This window comes from Taudactylus pleione, unplaced genomic scaffold (assembly GCF_031769625.1).
Source record: "Taudactylus pleione unplaced genomic scaffold, aTauple2 ptg000041l, whole genome shotgun sequence".
NCBI lineage: Eukaryota > Metazoa > Chordata > Amphibia > Anura > Myobatrachidae > Taudactylus > Taudactylus pleione.
In genome coordinates this window covers 22177501-22200755 of record NW_028284443.1, presented here as the reverse complement: position 1 = coordinate 22200755, position 23255 = coordinate 22177501, and the positions used below count along the sequence as shown (strand labels likewise).

Below are 23255 nucleotides of genomic sequence, written 5' to 3'. Positions count from 1 at the left end.
CCCCTTTGGTGCGAGACCTGGAACAAAGGAGCACCCGTCGCTAGCCGGGTCTCGCGCATGCGCACGACGGAGCCAGCTCCATTGTGCGCATGCCCAGTGGGCAAACATCGACCCGGTTGCGAACGCTCAGCGCTTGCGACCGGGTCTGAATCAGGCCCACAGGTCACAGCTCTCATATTACCAATGCACAACTTTCTGCATGGAATGCTGTACATAACCAGCTGGAGCCTGCTAACATATTCTCAGGAAAATCTGGTAATACCATGTAGCCCCCTTGTCTAACCAGACCAACTCTCCTAATATGGATTTCATGATAATGTTCACATATCACAGAGGGTCACTTACGATGGATCAGGGCAATACAGTAAAGAACAAAGTTGCATGTTTCCAGTATAGCTAAACAAAATTCTGTTTGCCATTCCCACAAGAAACATCTAAAACTATTAAAAAAAACAAAAACAAAATAATAATTACCAGTGTAACCAAAAACATACATATTAAAATGTACCTGGTCATGAAGGGGTGAAACACATTTGGATGAGAAGGTGTTGAAGTTGGTGGTCCTTGAATTTTTTATATGCTGTAATCTATTGTTTTGGAAATATATTTTTGTCTATAACTACTGGTAACTAATACCTCATGTCGTTTTGTATCCAAGATTTTACTAGAGTGAGTCTGTGCATCTTGTAATTTAAAAAGACAACAATTTGTTTCCTTATGTTTCACAAACAAATGATAAGGGCCATCACAGCATTCACCCTGCATTCAAAGTGTATAGACAAATGAGTATTATGTACACTCTCAGCAATTGAAGAGCAGATGGTTTTATTGTCGCTTATGATGGCAGATGTCACCGAGGAAATGTATCACTTTAAAGGTGCCTATCAACTAGAAGACAGGCAAAAAACTGCACGATTACGACATTGTAATCATGCAGTCGTTTGTCGGTCTGTGATGTGCCTACACTAAACGAGCAGTCGTTCAGTGTAGGCACAATCAATCATCTGCAAACATGCTGAACCTGACGTTATCATCAGGTTGTCCAGCATGTTTGCACGATGATAGATGTCTAAACAACCAACGGGAACGTGCATCGCTGATCGTTTTAGACATTTTTTAAACAATCTGCAAACGAATTTCAAACGATTTTCAAATGGTTATCGAACAATAACGATATCGTTATTGCTCAATCGCTCATTTTAATAGTCTAGTGGATAGGCACCTTTACTTTCTTAAGTCTCTCGGTAGTGAGTAGCTTTGGTTTCTCTTGGAGAGTATGGGATCCATTTATAGAAAAAGTAGACTAAATCCCACCAGAGTGATTAGAAAAGGACAGAAGTAGAATTAAAATTTGTCTTGCACTGGCTGGTTAGTAAATAAATTCATACTCTTTCGTTTTCCCGTGGTTTTGTCTAGTCAACACTTCTATTCAGCAATTATGGTTGTTTTTGTCTTTAGTTTGAGTCTCTTTCCTTTATTGCATCTGTGTATTACATTTTCTGTTTGGTCAAATAACCCTACATGTTCAAACTTTAAACAGTAAAGACAGAGGTTCATTCACAATAAAAAAAATGTTTTACTTCCATTATGAATTTTCATTTTTGGTATGTATTGGTTATTGTATTTTATATTTTCTAATATTGAAAGCTCCATCATATTTTGTATAGACATATAGTTCTGGAGTGATAAACACCACACAAAAATGTACTGATGCAAATGGTGGCTAACACCTTGCTCAACAGAGCTTGAGGGCTAAATTAGAGCACATCTGAAAAAGATTATAATTAATAATGAGATGCAAGTCATTTGTAATCATACAGCATGTACAGTGGTCAATATTAGCAACACCGATCTATAAAAGGATATAGCATTAGAATATGATAAATAGTTTAAAATAGCATACATACATACTTGGTTGCATAGATGCTTGATAAACATTAGTGGTCTAGTCATCCATGTCCCAGCTTTTAAACGATTCACATAAATATATCATCTTAGTGACCAGATAACTTAGAAAGGAGAAAGGTCTGTGTTTTAGCTATAGTGCTTAATAATCCTTCAGGTCCGTGTGTCTGAATCCATAGTCAGTGTTTTAGCGTGAATTTGAGAACAAAGACATTTGAGGTAGTCCTCCTAACCATACCTCAAACAATTGAAATCAGAATGACAATTACACAGTCTTAACATCTTCACTGCAACACGTTAGGCCAGTGGTTCCCAAACCATTTAGAATCAGGGCACCCTAGAGTATCAGCATTTTTTCCACATCACCCCTGGGGCAAAATTTTCTTATTGAGAAATTCAGCAAAACTTAAATGAAGTAAATTGTGCTTATATATATATGTCACCTTTAGGTACAGTCTCGTGGTGGTTGACAGGGCTCCACTTTTTTTTTGTAAACATATATTTTTTGATTGGCAACAGCCAGCACTGGTTTTGCCTATCACACTGACTAAAAATAATTTTATTTGTACTGGACCACCAACCCAAGGCACCCCTGCAAGTGCCCTGAGACACCCCAAGCTGCCAGTTTGGGGACCACCTCCTTAGGCAAAGACAGACCTTCTAGCCTGTGACAATAACAAATAATTGTTGTTGCATTTACTAAGAGCCATCCCATAGAGTTCAGCTCAGCATTACATACAGCTTGCTTAAGCAATTGTGTAAATTAAGCAATGTTACCCAAGTGAGCATTCTTAAACTAAGCTGTAGGGCAGGTACCGTAAACCTTGTAAAATGTAGCTGCCAAAATTACATTACTGCCAAATAGTATGCATTTCAGAAAAAACTGGAGTGTTTCAAAACTAACCTTGCATTTACTCCAATATACAGTATTGTACTGTATATGAAAAGTTAAGTGCATATTAATGCAAAGAGAGATCTTCTAAATATTAAAATGGAGTCCACTTCCTTTGAACAAATACAAACTATACATATTCTGTACACAAAGAAAGCTATGCACATTGGATTAACATGTTTTGGTTTACCAACAAAAAGTGATACAATTTCTTAAAAACATCCAGTACAGTATATAGCCAAATGACACTACTTCCATTATGTACTTTCATATCCAAGAGATTATAATACATTCAAATTCAAAACAACTCCAAGTTATCCCTATCCTTGATGCTATTTCATGACCACATTTTAGATTCATTATTAGTGTATACACTGAGACAGATTACTGTCAAGGAAATTGGGAACATTTTAATATGTTATTAAAATAAATCCTCTACTCCACCTTCAAGTTAAGGTTTAGAACAGTTGGATGCTTTGAAATTATATCTCTTTGCTGCAGGTGACCTTAAAACTGCAGATGACGAGTCCCACTCATCTTCTGCAGCAAGGTGCTCCAAGTTAAAAAAAAATTATCTTTTCCTCATTGGCACTAATTACCAGTGGGGTATTCCAAGAATCAATGGGACCAGTCCCAGATCAGTGAAGTTGGCCTGCATCCGGCGAGAAAAAAGAAAAAAGCCAGATAATGGGGGAGGGACTATAAGTCACTCTGTCTCCCCAAACCTGACACCTAAAGAGATGGATGCACACTATTTTGCATGAGGGAAGTCCCCTCTTTCAAACTCTGTGCCCCTAATAGAAGTTACTTTATGGTGATCTACGTGATTACCAGACATTAAACACCTACATTGCAGAAAAAAACATGGGGTCATGATTACCAGACATTAAACACATACATTGCAGAATAATACCTGGAGTCCAAAGGTGGGGAAAGACATCCTCCAATCTGGCTTCCAATAATTAGTTTGAACACATTTTAGAAAGAGGGGGATCCCCACTTTCAATAATCGGGCCCCTTAGTACTTATTATCTGGTGATCACCAGACACTGTTACCCCGCACATTTTCCATATGGAGGGGGAGGCACTACATGCTCTATCACCCCCAGAGTGATACTTAAAATCTTGGGGGCACCCATACTTGAAAGAAGGGAGTCACCTCTTTCAAATGTTGTGCCCCTCTTTTAGCTATTGTCTGGTGATTTCCGTATATATATGGGCAGGAGATCACTATGAGCCCGATAACATCCATAATTATACCTGTAAACATGGGCATGCCCACATTTCAAAGAGAGGAATTTCCTCTTTCAAATTATGCTGCCCCTTATCAGCTATTATCTGACGATCCCCTGTGATCACAAGACAGTATCATGCAGAGCTACTAAAATAGTTTGTTTCCATGGATGGGAAGGAGGACGCATTGTGTCCTATCCCACCTATACTGGCGTACCAACACATGGGGTAATCTTTGTTTGAAAGAGAGGAGTCTCTTTCAAACTATGTATCCCCTTAGTTATTGTTTGGTGATCATCAGACAATTAGTAAAACAACACACACACACAAATCCCAGATCTTCCCCATATAGTGTCAAATAAAGAAGGGTTCCCCTCATTAAATGCTGTATATGTCCTGGTTTATAAAATGGTAGGCCTTGTTGGGATGTATTATTATTATTCCTACACATATACAAACAGAAAAGAAAAGAAAAACACTCTGTGTGGGGGCACACTTGAAAGGGGATTGACTTGTTAAGACTTAACTTTTATTATATATACATATAAAATATAGCATAGAGCAAAAAAATTTTTTTAAAAAGCAAGAAGTAATATCCGTTGGACTTAATAGGCTATTACTTTAGCAAAAGAGCAAAATATAAATCTTAATGAAAGAATATAAACAGTATTATACTGTAATCTGTAGCCGGCAATAGACTTATACTCAACTACACCATATTTGCCGGGTATATTCTCTTATAGGTCAGCACAGAGGTAATATATACATATGTATTTCAGCATACTCAGTCTTTAAACACATCCTAAGCATCCTTGGTGTCATCAAATATTACAATAGTAGCCCTCAGGCTTGTATGTTGACACCATGGATAAAGCCAGCGTTTTCTAAGTATAACTTTCCCATTCACAGTAATAAATTCCTACACATGATAAATAGAATTACTCTCCTATAGACAGCAAGCCTGAGAGTGGAAAAAGGAGTAGACCAAGAAAAACACTCCTATCCAGAAGATCTGGTTGCCAATCAAATACTTGTGTCCAGAAAGCAAAATACATTCAGCACTTAGATAATCATACAAAATAATCAATACATTTTTGTCCAATAAACAAATATTTATTTATTTATTTATTACCAGTTATTTATATAACGCACACATATTCCACAGCGCTTTAGAGAAAGAGAATATTTGGCAATTCACATCAGTCCCTGCCCCAGTGGAGCTTACAATCTATATTCCTTACCACATGTGCACACACACGGGTTAATTTTTTTTTTTAACCTACCAGTATATTTTTGGTGTGTGGGAGGAAACCGGAGTACACGGAGGAAACCCATGCATGACCTCATTGCTGTGAGGCAGTAACACTAACCATTACACCGTCTGTGCTGCCCAATTAATACAATACTTAATGTGCAAAACAACAAATGTGTACAGTATTATGGGTATTCACAAATAAATATGTATAATACTAAGCACAGTATTATGAGTATTCACAAATCTTAAATATAAGGAGTAATGCTCATAGGTTCCTGTCCTTAATGATTGGCCCTTAACTCAGTGCAGTGAAATATGGTATAGATGATTAATACCAACAACCTTCAAATCGTCACTTTCTAGAGCAAAACTGATAAAATAATATTCCTTAACAGTTTTTATGAAGAAAACCTGGCATAGTTCAGCTTATGACAATTCACACATATGTACAGTATGTTATATATATCATATACCAGGAATTCCCATTGTATATCCCATCTGTGTCTGCTTTGTAGGAGAATTAGAAGTATAGGAAAAGTGTATGTAGAACCGATGTATATAATAACTTACCCACTTCTACTATTTCTCATTATGTGTGGCCACACAGAGAATGAGAAATGAGAGAGAGGGGACAGTTAACATTGGTGTGAAGGAAACAAAGGAAATTACCAGATTTAATAAGGATAGTGACAGTTCGCCATGTTGCACAAGGCAGAGCAGGGTTAAAAAGCCACTTACCTGTCCAGCGATAAGATCCCAGAGTGGGGAGAGTGCAGCATTGGCTGAAGACAGTGTCGGACTGGAGCTTGAGGGGCCCACCGGAGTAATCAGTGGTAAGGGCCCATTCTTAAGGGGTGTGGTCATCCACCAGAGGGGGTGTAGCCTACCAACACAGATGCTTGGCTAACCATTAGGCAAAACTTGGTGTAGTTTCTATAGAAGTGAACCAAGCCCCCTTGTTGTTCATGGTCCTGCTCCACCGGGAAACTGACTGTCTAATAGTGTAACAATTTATAATTTGGGGTCTGAAACCTGACACCTAGAGGAGGGGGTGGGCCCACAGGCAGTGGGGCCCACCAGGGATTTCCCCTATACCCCTGTGGGCCAGTCCAACCCTGGCTGAAGATAGCGTGTGATGTGTGCTGAAAAGCTGGGTCACGTGGTGCACACACACTTTTTGGTAGCACTACATATATGTATAGATATCCTCTATTGATCGATCTTTAGTCTTAGACATAGAGTGTAAACATTTGGTGTATCATGTTGACTTGGATGCAGTTTTCATTTAAACCATAAGTGTAAATTGCATCTGAAAAAATTTAAATTTTTAAGCCATGATGAGTTGCCAAAATCAGTTATAAAAATTAAAAAGTATACTAAAATAAGGTGCAGGTATGGCATACCATTGAGTACCATAAAAAAACTCTGAAGAGACAAATAGGGGGTTGCAATCAATCATATGGAGCCACAAACATCCTAAACGCAAGATGCTACTGACTGTTCATATGACCATAAACCAGGGGCGTATCTATAATGGGTGTAGGGTGTGCAGGGAACATGGGCCCCTGGCTCCAGGGGGGCCCCGCACCGCACACCCTGCACCCATAATTTTTACTTACCTCTCCGGAGTCCCACGTCGGCGCGGGGGTCCAGCGCTGTAAAACGACTGGAAAATGGCCGCAGCGGCCATTTTCCCATTGTTTGCACATGCGCAGTACAGGGAAAATGGCCGCCACTGCCATTTTCCTGGTGACCTATGCATACACTATAGACTCTGGGCACACTGTAGTGCCCAGAGTCTATAACTCCATGGCTGGCCGTGCACAGCTCAGTGCGCTGCCGGCCGCCGGGCGGAGAGGAGGGGGCCCTTGTTGGAGACTGCACATGGACCCCCTCCTCTCTAGAATGCCCCTGCCATAAACACAAGTCGTGGTTACTAAGTATTTGCTGAATTCATATACGTATTTAGGCATTAAAGCACACTTTTATGTCCAACTCATCATGACCTCCTTTCACTCAAAATATTTGCATTTTTTGTTCTTCTCTGGTGATCTTTAAATTTAATTTTACCCATGCAAGAAATGGCTTCCTATGTAATCACTGCCACATCTATTTTTTTAAGAAATCTTTCATTTCTTTGCTTGCAAACATTATACGTGGTGCACAGCACAATTTGAATACCAAATTGCTAAGCATATTTAAATGTGTCTGCAAAAAGAACAATTGATTCAGGTAACTGTTGTAATATTGCAGGATAAAAATATTCTTCCTTGTTTAATAGAGAGCTTGAAATGTTTTCTTGTAAATTTCCATCATTGATTGGAAACACAACTGCCTGCGACCTCTGACACAGAACATTTCAATCTGTACTCAAGCAAAAGTGATAACCACATTTTAAGAACAAAACAATGTACGTATTTTGCTCTTCTAAACCATATAATTGGGAATTTTCTAAATATTTGAAAGACAGGCAAGACTTTCTTCAGTTTCAGGGACATTTTCTAAAACTTTGAGTAACGTCTTAGTCATTTTGCCTTGACAAACATATCCCAGGTAAAATGTGCTGTTCTTTTTCTATTGGACTGGGCATAACCAATTGTTGTGTCTCAGATGACGTTTCGGTTATTTATACTAAACCTACCCTCAGCACTGTCCACCACCACAGAGACTATAAAGATGCAATTATATGACCTCTAATGTTACATGTCTCTCTTTAATTTTTATATTCACTTTAGCACATTCACAAAATGTGCATTCATCTGGTAGCCAAGTGTATGTAGTTACTTCATCCTCAATAATTTCATATAGATTTCATTGTGAAATGAATTTGTCATAGTTGTAAAATTACTCAAATATTTCATTGCTTGGGAAAAGCACAATATCTGTCTCTTACCTACTTTATTCGGATAACTGCATTGCCTAATTCCCTAGGGATATTTAACACGTAATTACCTTTATGAGTATAAACATATTCACTCTGGCTAAAATAGTCACCATATTTCAGAAAGGTTGTAACTCAGATTTCATACTCTTGAGTGGACATTGGTCCTATATTTGTGTATGGCTTTGTATGTAACTATTCATAACTTGTGATACATTATTAATTCTTGTCTAATACTCCAGTCACTTTGCATGAAAATGTAATTATTCTTTGACAATGTTACCCAAAGTCCCACAAAGCTCTTTATTCATTGCATTCATCTCACCAACACACTTCAGAAGCATTGATGGAAACAAAAATATATCTGGAAAATTAGTTTACTCAATGTAAAATATTAAGACTAAATTGCAATAAGCAGAGTAGTCCTGTACCTAGAGGCGGCAGAAGCTGAGAGATGGACAGGTCACAGCCTACCTCTAGGTCAGTATGATCCTCTTTAAGAATACCTTGGCTAAAGGGAGCGATTAGATGAGCTAAATTAGCTGATTGGCAACAGCATGTTCTATCCCTGTCCCACTTCAAAATATGTATGATCAGAGAATAAAACAAGTTACAAATATAAATTTAATTGTAAACAACACGCATGCTGAATAAGGTTTGATCATGATCCTTATTTGCATGTTTTCTTGTGAACTCACAAATTGAGATTTTGTAGTATTTCAAAATATTATTAATTATACATGTAATGAAATTAATAGTATTCATTAATCCGTCACAGTTTGCTTGATTAGTTAACATGATGTCAGTGCTTTAGATAATTTTAACATTATACTTAAACATTTTTATTGGGCATTTTATTTCATGGTAGTCTAAAATTATACATATAAACAATGTCACCAGGATATGGAAATGGTGACATTATAAACAATTCTTATGGAACAAATGCCACTGTATCACCCCATTTAATATGGGAGCTCTCCTTGAGATCCACATTGCAACCTGATAAGAGCTATTTAACCAAACAATTTCAGAACTGGGAGAAGGTTACATAATAGAGGGTTGCATATGCCTAGGGCATTAATTTGACCAGTATAGCAGATGTGCATTGAATCTGGCACTTGATTGAGCGATTACAGCACCAGTGTAATCGGTTCCCTGTTTGCTTTATACCAACTGCCTTATCAGATGTCATTCCCTCCCCCCAGTTCTGTACAGTTTTCAAAGCTATGGCTTATATTAGGTAATGAGGATCAGTGGAAGAAAATAACAATAAATTAATAAAATATATATATAGTTTTTCAAACTCAGCTACTCATTTAGTTTACATGTGTAACTTCATTAAATTAGTGTGTTATATTGTAACATATTGCATAATTCATTGTCATTTGAATTATATTATAATTATTGTAGCATGAGACATTATGTATATAGCTGTGACCTATAGTCACTTTTAGCATTGCTGTTGGAGCACATTATGGAAGTCATCCATTGCACATGTCCTTTCTGCCATACTTTAAATGTGTATTTTGTAATGTTTTGATACTACAAACAACCGTTTATTTCCATGTCTTGTCTGTTAAGAGTCATTTCAATTTTTCTTTCTGTCTTTTGGCTTTCAATATTTTTTATTCTTCTTAGTTTGGGTCATAGCTATTGCTGTATCTTTTCCTTTTACATTGTTCCAGTCCCCTGTTGTTGCACTTTCAGATCATTCAAGTTCCTTGTCACTCCTCTTGACAAAAGGATCATTCCAGTCCCCTGTCATTCCACTTTGAGATTGTTCCAGTGCCTACAACGGTGAGCCTATTATGCTTTAATGTGATTATGGGGTAGGAGGGAATTAATAGTAGTAGCAAATGAATAGTGGCTTTACAATATATTATATTGCATGTGCAGAAAATTAGATTTTGTTTGAGAATTAAAATAAATTGATCCCAACTGCTTCTACAGTACAGCACAAAAAATAAATTTTAAATGTTACAGTATATAGTCAATGTCATAGATCACTGTAGTTGAAGATATGAGTGGTGCTAAACTGGTCAGATATTTCTTTGATTTCCTTGAATGTGATCCCTGTTTTATATAGTATATGCATGAATTTTATAATAAAAAATAGATGTTCAATAACTTTTTTCTGGGATTCATTTGAAATTGTTGTTAAAAAAATTAGGTATGGCACTGTAAAAGCAACAAGGAGTTGAGAATAAAATCATATATGACAAATGACTGAATCAGTAATTAAGATGGCTAAGGTAAATGCAATAGTCTGTGAATTGCAGGTACCTGCTAGATTTAAAGCGGCAATAATTTAAAGGCAAAACCGGGTTGGTTTTGCTTTTTAAATTATTGCCAATTTAATTCTAACTGCTAAATTGCTGAAAACTTATGGGTGTCTGCAGATGGCAGGCTACTATATTCATCCCTAAAACTTTGTCACAGGAGAAAACAAAATTAGTGACAAAATTAAGGAAACAAGACTAAAAATGCCAGAGTGGCAAGGGTGAAAAAGGTCATCTAAACAAGTATTTATGTTCAGAATTTACATAAATAAAGGGACCTCAGTTAACTAGAACGAATATTAATTCAAAGAAGGTAGACATGAACCCATTAATAGAGGGGATTCTGACATAACTCTCAAATCTGAAAGTTGACGTCAGATGTGATATATCCTAGAATACTAAAAAAGTTTAAAGGAACACTGGCTGTGTCATTAAAATAATAATTCAACCGATCATTATTAACAAGAGTCATTCCAGAGGACTGAGAAAGTGTAGTCCCGCTTCACAAAGAGGAAGTAGAGAAGAGGCTGGCAACTACAGACCAGTGAGTCTGACAGCATTAGTGGGAAGTTAATGGAAAAACTGCTGAGGGAATTATAGAATTCAAGCAGCCTAGATCTACTAGTAGATGTCATGTCAAACATATCTGATTGATTGACTGATGTTTTTTTGACTGATTGACTAATGGAGCAGAATAAGGTGGAACCAAAAATGTAACTTATCCAGGTTTGATAAATATTGTACATTGGTGTATTTACAAACTGACTTAATGGTTGTTGAGTGGACACAACATTAATTGAAGTAAAGGCAACTGAGTTGTAGCTATTGTAATACATTTAGATGGACAGGTTACCAGTGGAATACTATAAGGATCTGTACTTGGACCAGTCTTATTTAATATTTTTATTGGTGACATTACTACTGGTATTGAAGATAAAGAAAGACCAATTAGGTACATAAACAGGTAAATACATAAACAGAAATGCAGTCTATTAAAAATAATGACAAACAGCAAAAATATTAATGATGCTCTATACAGAGACATTGCAAAACTTAAATGGAAACAATACAAGAAAAAAGGTAAGAGTTCTGAATGTATATTGGCTGGATGACACCAAACACAAATCACAGTTAAGATAAATCAATCAAATTTAACATTTTATCAGTAATACCTGCATCATCAATACACATTTATACATTACATAATACAATATGCACAATATTCAATAAAATCAAGGGGGTATATTTACTAAAGTGTGGGTTTTTAGAAGTGGTGATGTTGCCCATAGCAACCAACCAGAATCTACTTGACATTTATTTAATACATTCTAGAAGATAATATCCAGAATCTAATTGGTTGCTATGGGCAACAACAACTTGTAAAAACCCTTACTTTAGAAAAATACCCTAAGGTGTCAAAAAAATATGCCTATTTAAAGAAAGCATCAGTCAGAGTGAATATAGCCCAACAAAAAGAGGCAGAGGTAGGACTGATAATCAAAAATGGTAAACTAAACAAAATTCTTTATGGAAGACAAAGGAATTCAATACCATTCTGTGTCCGATAAATCTGATTTAAACATAGAATAAAGATCTGTTACCTCTATGAGCCCCAGACAAATATATGTTTCCCCACATAATGTTCTCCAAATAACAGAGAGATATATCAATTGATGCATAATTGTACTTATATTAAAGTCAGCTGGAAGATGGTATGAGTTTATTGAATTGCAAATGTACATTATTGAGAAGACCCTCCTTGTATCTTCTTATCTCAATGGGGACAGATCTCTTGGCTATCTGGACAACACTGTATGGCTAATATTTATTTGGATGGAACTCAGAGAGGGAATACTGATTTTTCTTAAAGGTTTAACCTTAGATTTCCTGGATAGTGGTACTCTCTTCCATTTGGGTTTACTCCATTGTCTTCAATTTAGACTATTCTTTAGTTTCCATTTTTGATAATCAGTCTTCTGCCCCCACATGAGACAGTACTGACTTTTACTTCCTGTTTATCTTCATAGGCTTATCATTCTGGTACATTAAAATACATAAACAGCACATAAAGTTCTGATAAAAAAAGTTTAATGGTTGTTATCCTTCTGGTATCTTATTATGTTTTTGTTTTTTGGATACTGTGTAGATTATGTATTTGAATGTACGTATATACTCAACATGCTTGCCTTTTTTTGGCATTGAAGGGGACCATTTTGCAGATAAAACAGACATCTGTAACAAGGTAGACACATCAAGGAGGGAGGTGAAAAAATCTAAAGGCACACAAATAGTAATTACTGAGGAGGAAAGTGACCAAGGAGTAAATATTTCAGGTGAACTACAGGTTGGCAAAAAAACCCCAAAGATTAGCAGAAAGAGAGAGGTGAGGATTTTGTTTTCCATTATAGGCTGGGGAGGACTAGCAAACTTTTGGCCTGGGGGGCAAAACAAAGGAAAAGATCAGACTCTACTACCAATGTCTGGCAACAGAAAAACGGGCCTTGACGAAAATAGTGCAGATTTGTTTTATTTAATGTGGGTGTAACTATATTGCCAATAAAATATATTAAAAACTGTTATGACATAGAACTATAATTACATACAATAACTATCAATCTCATATGAGGAGTATTCAGCACTCTGGTGAATGACACACAATAGTAATGAATACTGTACCACACAAGGCACTATGGGATTGATTTATCAATCAGTAAAAAAAAGTGGAGAAATAGACTAGTACAGAAGTTGCTCATTTCAACCAATTAACTTTGAGGTAGAATTTATGAGTTACATTCTGTAAAATTATAAGTAGAAGCTGATTGAGCAATTTTTCCACTGGTCCACTTCGCCACTCTTTTCACTATTTGATACCAGTGCTGTAACAGGGTAACAGTACGCCCTGTTCCATCCTCGCCCCCTAAATCCATGATGTCAAGCCAAGGGGTCCCTGGCTCTGTAAAGTAGAGAACTGCCCAGAGCATCCTAAGGACGAGCTACTGACTGCAGGGTGCCATTCCAGGCACCCTGCAATCTACATGCAAGTCCCATGGGGCAGCGATGGTGCCGCCCCCAGGGCTCTACGCCGGCACAGGTCGCGCAACCCTAATTATGGGCCTGCTTCATCTATCAACCCCTATGTAATTAGCTAGTTAATGTTTGCTGTCAGAGCTCACCTGTGAATGGTTGAGGAGGGGGAAGAACTAAGCTCTCAAAAGAACCCCTTTCTTAGGCTGTGTGATTAAGCAGAACCTTTTTTTGTACACAGGACATTGTGTTGTTGATGTAGTACAGTATTTCTATTGATGCCTAACAGATGTGTTTGTTGCAAATAAAGTATAAGCTCAAATATGACATAAGTATATGTAATGTATGCCTGGTGTAAGCCAGGCGGATATGCCATGCACACATCTTAAAATAGTTGCCAGTTTGCATATGGTTTCAATGGCGGCCTTTTTAATTAACGCAATTGTGCATGCAGTTTAGGGCACAATTGCAGACAAATCTGCATCAGTCCTCTATATCCAGAATGACATAAATAAATGAGAGATTTAGCAAATAAGGGCTACCCTTTAAAATCAAGACTCCCCCCTAAATCAGTTTGGGAAATTTGAGGGATAATTTGATAAGAGAGACTAATATGGCAGGGTAATTTAAACATGCTTAGGAATGATAAGTCTGTCCTAAATCTGGGAAAAAGCTAAATATCAAATATAGTCTGAGGTTTTTAGGATAGTAATAAAAATTGGCTGACCAGATGGTCCACGTTTGTTTTATATGTTGTCTAATTCTATGTTTCTATGTTCAAATAAAGCAAACTCTTGCATATTTTTGTTTCCATCTATAATTATTTTTCCTAATGTTATTAATACCCATATTAGAATTATTAATCTGGATACTTGCATTTTAAATGTATTTATGTGGCATAGTTGATTTCTACATTTTCTTGACCAGTCAAGTAGATTTTCCATTTTATTGTCTATTTGTTTTACCTAATGCTGTTTATTCTCTGGATTTGCTGGGTTATTACTATTACTGTGTTTTTTCTTGTTATTTTAGCAACACGTGGCAGCACAGTTAGTATTACTGCCTCTTAATACTGAGGTTTTAAGTTCAATTCCGACCATGTGGAATTTTAATTTTCTCCCTGTTTTTGCGTGGGTTTCCCCTGGGTTATCAGGTTTCCTCCCACATTCCAAAAATATACTTATGAGTGCAGATTCCTGTTTACTTATGATATATGATCGCAGATTCCTGATTATCGGGAATCTGCACGTGCACAGGAACCATTCTGTGAGTGTGCAGAATGGGTCCTGTGTAGTCATACGTGGACCTTTCAATGTCTCTGGCTGATTGACAGTCAGTGGCATTTAAGGGGCGGGACGTGACGGGGTCGTGTCCGCCCAGGGACTGAATCGTCATCTGATGCAGTGTCCTGGGCTTGCAATCTGTCCAGCCTGAGTAAGCTGAGGCTTACTCAGCTGGCTGGCAGTCCAGCGCCGTCCACCATCGCGACCATCGTCCTCCGTCGCAGTGCTGAGATGGTAAATCATACACCTCCTGCTGCATTAGCATAATAGCAAGGACGTAATTGCAAAGCTGCATACGTGCAGCTTTGCAATTGTGATCCTTGCTGAATCACCCCCATAGCTTGTAAACTTCACTGTAAAGCGCTGCAATATATGTGTGTGCTATATAAATAACTCTTAATAAATAAATAGCCTATTGATATGTTTACATATGATCTTTTAATACATCAGTTATATTTTCAGCCAGTACCTGAAACCAAATCCGTTTTGTAAATGTTTGTATAAATATTCTACTAGGTTGCTCTTACTTATTTTGTGGAGTTTTTTTGGTTCTAGAACATTGTTATTTTATTTTAACTTGTTATAATCATTTAAGACAGAAGTAATACCAACACAGAGCATTGTTTGTTTGACTGCGAACTCTCAAAACTAAAGACTCAAAGAATGCATTTTACTAACAAAATTATCTTTTTAACAAACCAACTGTTTAGAAAGATATATTTAGGAATATGGGCATAGTCTCTTTAATTTATATGTGTTTTGCTGAATACAAAGCCTGCATAAATGATTTTGGGGTCTGTTTACTAAGGCTTGGATGAAAATAAAGTGAACAGAGATAAAGTACCAACCAACCAGCTGCTAACTGTCATTTTTCAAACACCGCCTGTGACATGGCGGTTAGGAGCTGATTGGCTGGTACTTTATCTCTGTTCACTTTATCTCCATCCAAGGCTGAGTGCATAGATCCCTTTGTGTCAAGTAAAGTGAACTTTAATTCCTATATATAATACTGTAGCATATCCAGAAAATTTACTATAAACTCAAAAGGGGTAACATTATGGTACAACAATGGCTGCATTAATTTGCTCCTTTTGAATCTGTAGCATATCTCCATACATTGTATTGAAGCAAATCAGGACATGCTGTTCCCTAGAAACACCATTGAAATGTAATGCGCATCAGTGGCAGGGGTGCATGGTGAGCAGGGATATAAATGCCAGCATACCAACTTTCTGAACAATGGGACAGTCCTCTCAAACCAGGACTGTTCTACAAAAATCTAGACAATTGAGTGGTAAACTGTAATATACAGTAGGAGAATGTAAAGAGGCTATAAACTATTTATTCCAAACGCTGGACACATATATTCACATGAAATAACTCAGGCTGCAATTCAGTTCTAGAATAGAAATAAATAACAGTCAACATACACATCAACTATGGGATAACTTCATATATATAATTTGTTATCATATTTTACCTCAGCTGCTTTCTTATAGTCATGTACAATTAACTTATAGAACCAAAAACATACATTAGGACTTTGTATAGTTTATGTACGCACATTTAGTGTTGGGAATATCAACACAAGCTGATTTGTCTGTAAATATAGCATAACTGATCAGTAACAAATGTCTGCTATACATACCTTCATAAAGTGCCATATGTCTGTAGTTATAACTACTTTAGAAATTGTTACAAAAAACACTAGCCTTACTCTGCATTTATTTAAGATTTTCACATAACGCTATATGTTGCAATTATTGGAAATCTAAACTTTGTGAAATGTTTTCATATTGTAGCCAGATATTTATGAGGTGTAATTTTATACTGCATAATGTAGGACTTCAATCCCAGGATTTGAGTAAATACCTTTGCATCTGACATCATGGGAACAACATTTCCTGGATATCCATGTTATGGCTATATTCTTTATTTTTCTAAATCTAGTAGTAAATCTGACAAACTTTTCATTTTAGTAAGTTTTCTGATGTTTTCTTTTTTCAGCCTGAGGCTAGGTCAGCATTGTCTGAATCCATTTACCTTGTGATCCCTAACAGCTGTCAGATTGAAATAATATTTTTAAAAGTTTACATTGTTTGATTTGAAACCCAGTAATACAGGAAAAAGGCATGTGCCTGGGATTATAGAAGTGTGACTACATACATTATCATCATGCATATTCTTAAAAGATCCTTTGTTTTATATTCTCTTTCCTCTATAACTGAAGAATTCTTATTACAAGATCATATATTGTCTTACAGGGTTATTTAATAATGTATTATATATAGTTATTGACTGCTAACCTACATCTTACACCTCTGGACCTAATATACACAGACCGTGCAAAACAATATAAATCTGTTTAGAATTAATCTCCTCTGTTGCTAAAAGTAAAATAACATTTGCAAAAGATCTACAGCTTGTCTACCATTTTTCCTTAGAACAATGGCCCTTTCTCTCAAAAATAACTGTTGTCCCTTAAACTCTTTTCAGTATACATTTTTTAAACATATAACTGTCATACATACTCCCATGGTTCCTCTATGTTCATACATTATTGTGTTGTATTTTATATTTTATGTATGTGTGTGTGTTATAGATGTATAATTACTTATTTACTTTTATAATTGTTGCTGGTAATGTCTACAATGCTCCAGAAATTGTAAGTTATTTATTAACTATAGAGTGTGCATATTACACTGGGCTTTACAGAGAATATTCAGTCATTCACATCAGTCTATGCCCTAGTAAAGTTTACAAATACAGTATATTCCTCACCTAAATGGACTATACAGGTTAGTTTTTCAGAAGCCATTTAACCTACCAGTAGTTCTTTGGCATGTGGTAGAAAAAATTTGTTTTTCCAGTGATTGAAATGTTTTTTTTTTGGTACCATAATCAAATAAATAACATATGGGGATTATGCAAAAAGGAAACATTTTGATAAATACACGTTGTGACTTTTTCTTAGCTACCGTACTTTTAATTAAAATTGTAAAAATTACATAAATAGAATAAATATATTCATGAAATATACCCCTTCTTTTATTTGATCTCTAATATTTACAGGGATACAAAATATGTTCATGTTTTGGGCCATAATAAATCACATATGTAAAATGTAAGTGTGCCTGTAGGCTACACATTACTTTTTAAAGTTTAATATAGGCCTATATTTTTATTGGTATGCGTTCAGCATCCAGGCGGTCTTGATGCCAATACTTACCTTGCCGGCGACAGAAATCCAGCGCTGGGATGGCGAAGGTAAGTAGCGGGGTTGGGGGAGGGTTAGGGTTAGGTACTAAGGGGAGGGTTAGGAACTACGTGGGTAGGGTTAGGTTTAGGGTGCAGGGAGGGGGAGGTTAGGTTTAGGGTGCAGGGAGGGGGAGGTTAGGTTTAGGCACTAGGGGGGAGGGTTAGGGTATGGAGAGGGGTAGGGTTAGCATACTGACCACCAAGTGTCGGTAACCCTGGATCCCGTTTGTTGGTATAGCATACCGATTCCTTATTTTTATTATTATTATTATTATTATTATTATTATTATTATTATTATGCATTGTATTTTTTGTAAGTGGCAAACCATATGGTAGCATGCAATAGATTGGGATGTCATAGACACTTTTACTAGATCCAGATAATTTCTTTCATGGAGGAAACCACAGTGATCTTATCACCACTGTGGGCCCCATTTAACAATGATCCTTATTACCAGCGGCACATTTAGTTTAGTATTGCAGTGATACTAACAAATATGCAGTTAATATTTAACATTACTTTCCACTCTGGTGAGATCCAGCGACGCCCCCTTCTCGGCAGCATCCTCCATTCTGTTGCTGGCAGCCTACTGCTGTTGTGTCATGAGCATGCATGGCTGCCAGCCTGTGCATTACAATTTCACCCAGTGGGAATGTGGCAATGTCTGGAAGGCTTCACTGAAGCTGGAAAGGCTGTTGCTGGGTCCCCACTGCTGACAATGCTATAGTACCAGTTACAAAGAGCGGTAAGCTAAGCTTACTGGTGTTTGTTAAATACTGAAAGAAGGACATAACTCCTTTATCGGGTGCTAAAGGGGTTATGTCTCATTGTTAAATGGGGCCCTATGTCATGAATGCTACTGGAGACCCACTGTGATTCATGATGTTATCGAATATGATCACTTTTCCCATGTGTCTAAGCAGCCATGTGTTTAGGAGGACATCTGATTGCTATTTATGTGAGTCTAGAGCATCTTGTATGTGCCAGCTGCAGCTAATGACCACAACAACTTAGAATGATATGGGGACTATTTACAAAGCCTTGGATGGAGATAGTGAACAGAGATAAAATACCAGCCAATCAGCACCTAACTGCAATGTTAAGGCTGTGTTTGAAAAATGACATTCAGGAATTGATTGGCTGCTCTTTATCTCTGGGGGTCATTCAGACCCGCTCGCGAGTGGCAGTACGCTCGCAAGCAGGTCGATGTTCCCCACTGCGCATGCGCACGACGGAGGGAGCTCCGTCGTGCGCATGCGCGAGACCCGGGGAGCGACGGACTTTCCATCGCTCCGGGTCTCGCACCAAAGGGGTGTGCCGGGGGCATGCCTGCCAGATGGAGGTGTTCCCATGGGAACGCCTACCGTCTCAAGCCGGCCCCACTGACATCACTAGTGATGTCAGTGGGAGTGATTTTGGCTCTGATAGAGCCAAAATCACTCCAGGGCTTGCGGCAGCGAGACCCTACCGCAGGGTCTCCGTCGCAAGCCCATGATCATGGACGCTCGCTATAGCTGTGGGTGGTCACCCACAGCTATACGAGTGTCCAGGAGGCCGCTCCATTTTCATGGAGGAGGGCCCTGATTCAGAGCAAGGGCTCTGGACAGAGCGTTCAGCTCTGAATCAGGCCCCCTGTTCACTCTATGTCCATCCAAGGCTTTGTAAATAGTACCATATCATTCTTAGTTTAGAAGATTTACAGTTTAAATAATGCTGAACCGAGTTTAGATATTTAGCACCTACTGTATGTTAGCATGCATTAAAAACTTAGGCCCTCATTCAGAGCCGTACGCTCTGAGCAGAGCGCACGCTCTGAATGAGGGCCGGCCTCCATGAAAATGGAGCGTCCTTCTGGACGCTCGTATAGCTGTGGGTCACCACCCACAGGCTATACGAGCGTGCATATTGATGGCCGCGATGGTCGAGACCATCGCGACCATCGAAATTGCGAGCCGGAGCCTGCGGTTGAGGTTTTCAACCGCAAGCTCCGGAGTGATTTTGGCTCTATCAGAGCCAAAATCACTCCCACTGACATCACTAGTGATGTCAGTGGGCCGGCTTTTGACGGGAGGCGTTCCCGTGGGAATGCCCCCGTCAGGGAGGCACGCCCCCGGCACGTCTACCAAAGGGGGCGTGCTGTCAATCAACATTGACAGCACGCCCCTTTTGATCGGACACAACGAGCGAAGGACTTTCCTTCGCTCGTCGCGTCTGGCGCATGCGCACGACGGAGCTCCCTCCGTCGTGCGCATGCTCAGTCCAGAACATCGACCCACTTGCGAGCGGACAGCCGCTCGCGAGTGGGTCTGAATCAGGCCCTTAGTTATGTATTCTGTTGATATTTTCCGTCTCTTGCAGATTATGTGATTGCCTATCTTTATTTCTTGTTTAAATCTGATAAAAACTGATTGATTGTAAAAACAAAATGTTTTTACGAACAGGAAAGCAGACCTCAAGAAAGATTAAAAAAAAGTGTGTCTCCTTGATAATGGCAATGTGTTGTGTATGTGTGTATTGACACGGAAACCTAACTACAGTAGGGACAACAGTTGTACTGTAATATAATATTTTTTTCAACACTTTAGAAGAAAAAAGATACCTGAAGTCAAAGATGTTCTCACTTCAGCTCTTTTTTGTAGAATGTATTATATTCACTAATGTTAGAGGTTAGTAATTAGACAAATAACACTGGTGGTAGATAAAAAAAAATTTACATATATATGTATAAAGAATATATTACTGACAATCAATTAAGAAAACAACTTTGCTTTGTTGTCAATATTTTCCTCTTATAAAGATTCTAAAGTAAGCTTGGAGAGATAGCTATATAGCTTGACCTCTGAACTTAGGTGTCCTACTGATTATAACGTTTTGAAACAGAGAAATTATTTCTAAAATACTTTATTATATATACTGTAGGTTATGGATAGAGGTAGCAAACTCTTAAATAGCATTTAACACATCACATGCATTGGAATGAATGGCATTACAGGTGAGTTTGTTACGTCTGTATCTGCTACTGTAAATTATAAAGAAATTATAATTTAATTCCCTGTGTTTATACAGGTTTCAGAACTCTCAGGGAACTTCTAATATCTAAAATAATTTATGATAGGGTGTGTATTGTCTATATAATAAAATTTGACTACTGATTAAAAATTATGTAACCATATTGGAATTTAATGACAGTTGACATGAACTCTGACCCCTCCCACCAGTTTCAGTGTCAGTCTTCAAACACTGTTCTCATACTTAAGGCGGGTATCCACTACCCGATTAAAATGAGCGATTGAACGATAACGTTATTGTTCAATCGTTCATTAATTGTTCACAAATCTGCCATGAAAATGTCGAAAAAGACCAGTGATGCTCGCTCTTGCTGGCCGTTTTTGACAACTATCATCGCCCGAACATGCTGGTCAATCTGCCAATAATGACAGATTGGCCATGTTCGGGGATGAGGGAGGGTGCCTGCACTGAACGACTGATTGTTCAGTGTAGGCACAGCACAGACTGTGAAACGACTGCACGATTACAATGTTGTAATTATGCAGTCGTTTTTACAGTCTCCTAGTGGATGTGCCCCTTTACTCATCACACACAACTCATGATGAAAGCACAAACACTTCTGAAAATCAACCAATAACAACATCACAACATCATCCACAGCCAAACATGTAGCAGTACAAGCCACTTAAGGGGCCTATCCATTACCCGACTTTGTGAACAATCCGACCAAAACCAGGAGGTTTTGGTGGCATTGTTTACAAAGTCGGGTAATGGATAGTCGGCAAGGACCAGCGATGCACGTGCACGCTGGGTCCTTGCTGACCCCGACTGCTACTGAACATGCCCGTCAACCTGACAATGCTCGTCAGGTTTGGCATGTTCAGAGATAGGAGGTCGGGCTCCTCACTGAATGATGTTAAGTGCAGGCACTGCACCTCGGCGACCGAAAGGTCACCTAATGGATATGCACCTTTACAAAAAAAATTGAGGATGCCCCAATAAGTAATATAGTAAAGATGAAAAAATGTGATGCTAAGAACAATCCATATAATAAAATTTAATGCTAATACAAATTGTCATCACATTGGTGCACATTGGAACTAAAGCACACGTTGCTTGCCTACTGTTGAGTCTTATTTGAAAAAAAAGATTTCCACATACAATATTCTGACTTCATTGCAACCTTGCCCTGTTCCACCCCTAAACAAATACAAAATAATTACACTAGCCCTCTGTAAGGTTTAAAACTCAATCCAAACTCGAGAGTGTGCACTTTGGGTCTGCCTAGCACTCACACGTGGGACAACGCAGTGATGTGCATGGTGCTGCCACTGTCTGGTAGTGCAATAACATTTAAAAGAGTATGAGGGGCCTATTCATCAAATGATAAATGGCCCGGTAACCATGCGGAAACACTAGTATCCGCATATTTAGGTTAGTGGGCTAGTCATCATTAGGGGTCCTATCGGATCCCCCCCCGGTATTCAGCAAACTCCAAAAACTGATAGTTTTCGGAGTTTGCTGCCGAGAACAAGCGCCATCTTCATACGGCGCTTGTTCTCGGATCCCTGCTCCTTCCTATGGGAAGGAGTTCCGGGGATGTGAAGCGGGATCCAAACGGATCCCTCCGCCGCCTCCTCACCAGCTCCTCGGCAGCTTTGCACATGCGTGACTCGAGGTCATGCATGCATAGCCGGGACGACAGGGATCAGGTAAGTAACGCAGCTACAGAAGTAGCTGTAATACTTTCCACGGGGACAACTGCTTTTTGGAGCAGTTGTCCCCTCACCGGAGCAATGATGAATTGCTCCGGTGTCACGCTTCCCCTGCTGCGAGTTGTATACTAAAGTAGCGAGTACTAAATTTCATCATTGGAGGCCTTCGATGATGAATAGGCCCCTGAGGGAGAAAGAAATAGACAAAGAAGGGAGGAGAGAGATTGGGAAGAGAGAGCTAAAGTAAGAGGGGGAGAGAAAGATTGAGATTGGGTAGAGAGAGATAAAGTAAGATGGGGAGAGAGGAGATGAGATGAAGAGGGTGGGGAGACTCCCCTCTGAGAGAGTAAGAAAGAGAGGGAGAGAAAAAACATACCCTGGACAGTGCCATGGCCAACAGGTCATTACTTATATTACACAAGTTTCCCAAATGAACACTGAAGTGATGTTATCAGATTTTACCCAGTTATAAGCGATAATCATAGCTCCCGATTATACAGATATTACTTACAGTAGATTA

At 38.4% G+C, this 23255-nt stretch overlaps 1 protein-coding gene across 9 annotated transcripts in view; it reads left to right on the top strand.

The window, feature by feature from the left end:
• FOXP2 (forkhead box P2) overlaps window positions 1-23255 on the top strand; it is a 265428-nt gene that overhangs the window by 232881 nt on the left and 9292 nt on the right. For 7 of the 9 annotated variants that reach the window (XM_088457697.1, XM_088457696.1, XM_088457695.1 and 4 more), the window contains exon 17: window positions 9874-9963. The exons of the other annotated variants lie outside the window; for them this stretch is intronic. In XM_088457697.1, the coding sequence (XP_088313823.1) occupies window positions 9874-9963 (90 nt within the window). The remainder of the gene's footprint in view (window positions 1-9873; window positions 9964-23255) is intronic. 9 annotated transcript variants of the gene reach the window in all.